This window comes from Octopus sinensis, linkage group LG6 (assembly GCF_006345805.1).
Source record: "Octopus sinensis linkage group LG6, ASM634580v1, whole genome shotgun sequence".
NCBI lineage: Eukaryota > Metazoa > Mollusca > Cephalopoda > Octopoda > Octopodidae > Octopus > Octopus sinensis.
This window is the reverse complement of record NC_043002.1, coordinates 43,101,020-43,102,834: the sequence shown is the minus strand read 5'-3', so window position 1 is coordinate 43,102,834 and position 1,815 is coordinate 43,101,020. Positions and strand designations below refer to the sequence as shown.

General features: G+C 33.1%; 1 protein-coding gene across 2 annotated transcripts; it reads right to left on the bottom strand.

Moving 5' to 3' along the window:
* Nucleotides 1–255: 255 nt before the first annotated feature.
* LOC115213033 (eukaryotic translation initiation factor 3 subunit A-like) lies at nucleotides 256–1,467 on the bottom strand. Of its 2 annotated transcripts, XM_036503857.1 has the most exons (2): nucleotides 1,000–1,467; nucleotides 256–909 (listed from the first exon to the last, which is right to left on the bottom strand). In XM_036503857.1, the coding sequence occupies exons 1-2, from the start codon at nucleotides 1,372–1,374 to the stop codon at nucleotides 712–714; spliced, it is 573 nt and encodes a 190-aa protein (XP_036359750.1). In that variant the 5' UTR covers nucleotides 1,375–1,467; the 3' UTR covers nucleotides 256–711. The 2 variants fall into 2 exon arrangements, with proteins under 2 accessions (XP_036359750.1, XP_029637797.1); XM_029781937.2 differs by having other exon boundaries at nucleotides 313–1,465.
* Between the last annotated feature and the right edge of the window lie 348 nt (nucleotides 1,468–1,815).

Genomic DNA, 1,815 nt, shown 5'->3' with positions numbered 1-1,815 from the left:
TTATTTTTATTTTTCTGGATATTTTCGATATAATTAAAGAGATAACACTTTTATGATCACAATGAACATGTTAATACCCACTTCGTAATATGGATTTCTGCTGCATACATCATTGAAGCATTGATGCCCTAGCAAGATCTTATTATTACAGAAGATAAATTGCTATTAAAACATCGTCATTAATTATCTCATTAACTACCTTGTCCGAATAATAAGAAAATTAACATAAATTAACCAACAACTTTTTTTTTTTTGCAAAAGTCATCTGTTTATTAACAATGAAACTGGTTTCATAGAAACATTATTCCAGCCTGTATTTTTATAATTTTTTTAATCAATAAAAAAACAAAAAAGCATCTTTTTTTCTTTAGATTTCTGAGATCGTGACATATCTTACATTTTATGTAGATATTTTCGTATCTCCTTTTTAAAGCAAGCAACCATTCTATTTAGGTCTTTTTCTACTGCTACCCAATGCTTAGCAGATAGTCAGCGGATTGCTTTTTCTTATTTAAAAAAAGAGAACTGAAGTCCAGTTGTATCAAATTTATTTTTCTTTTGTTTTATTGTTCAGTTTATATTTTCATGGACATATATTTTTAGTTTTAGTTTTTTCGTAAGAAACATAATTATATATAGTCATACATTTATGCCTCAAAGTAAACATCTAAAAGTTAAAATTTTAATGTCTGTCCAGAAAAGCAATCTAATTTATTTGTCACCAAATCCACGCTTGTCTCCAAAACCCCGTTTATCACCAAAGCCACGTTTATCACCAAAGCCTCTCTTGTCACCAAATCCACGTTTATCTCCAAATCCACGTTTATCACCAAAACCTCTCCCAACAACCATGAATCGTTTGTCACCAAATCCTCTTTTATCGCCAAATCCCCTTTTATCACCAAATCCCCTTTTGTCATCGATACTTCTGTCTAAAAGTTCAAGGTAGTCAGGGTTAGAAAAAATTGATTTTTCCAGTAATTGATTATCATCAAGCCCTCTTTTATCTCCAAATCCGCGAGCGAAGAGTTCAATTCCTTGTATTTCAGGTGATCCTTCTCTCTCGTAGCTTATTTCAGCTAAACGTTTGTCACCGAATCCTCTAGTTTCTAATAAAATGGGTCGAATATTCCCATCTCGTTTATCTCCGAAACCGCGTTTGGTAGTTAGACTCCTTCCAATGATGCCAGACTTGAGCGCTTTTTCCATGGTAAGTAGTCTGTCTTTGTTGAGTTCTTTAGCTTCTTCATGATTGTGCAATGATAGAAGCTGCCTGCTGTTGTAATTTCCGCTATTATAGCTGCGGCAAATTTGGATGGAGAGAGTAAGAAACAAAGCAAATAACAAGGAACTGTAATTCTTATGTCCCACCATTGCTTGGCAGGATTGGTGAATCTTCAGCACAGTCAAAAGAGAGAGCGAGAGCGTTCGAAACGAGACAAACCTGAAAAACAAAAAGGAGAAAATAGTTTAATATAAGGATTTCTTACATAGGGACAAGCCCAATCATTCTTTCTTTCTTTCTTTCTTTCTTTTTTCTTTTCGTTTTTTTTTTTTTTCTTTACTGGCACTTTATTTCACTGAACCCACAAGAAAAAATATAAAGTCATCCTCTATAGATTTTGAACTCAGAATGTAAAAGAGAGAAAATAAAATTGTACAAACTTATTGCTCTAATTAATTTCACCGAATTTCTAACACTTTGTAGAAAGAGATGTCGTCGATTTCATGGGCTCTAGTACCTTACTGGTATACCTTCTATCAGCCGTAGAAAGATTATGACAAGGTATTTTGTGTGACGATCTGTTCTTTCTA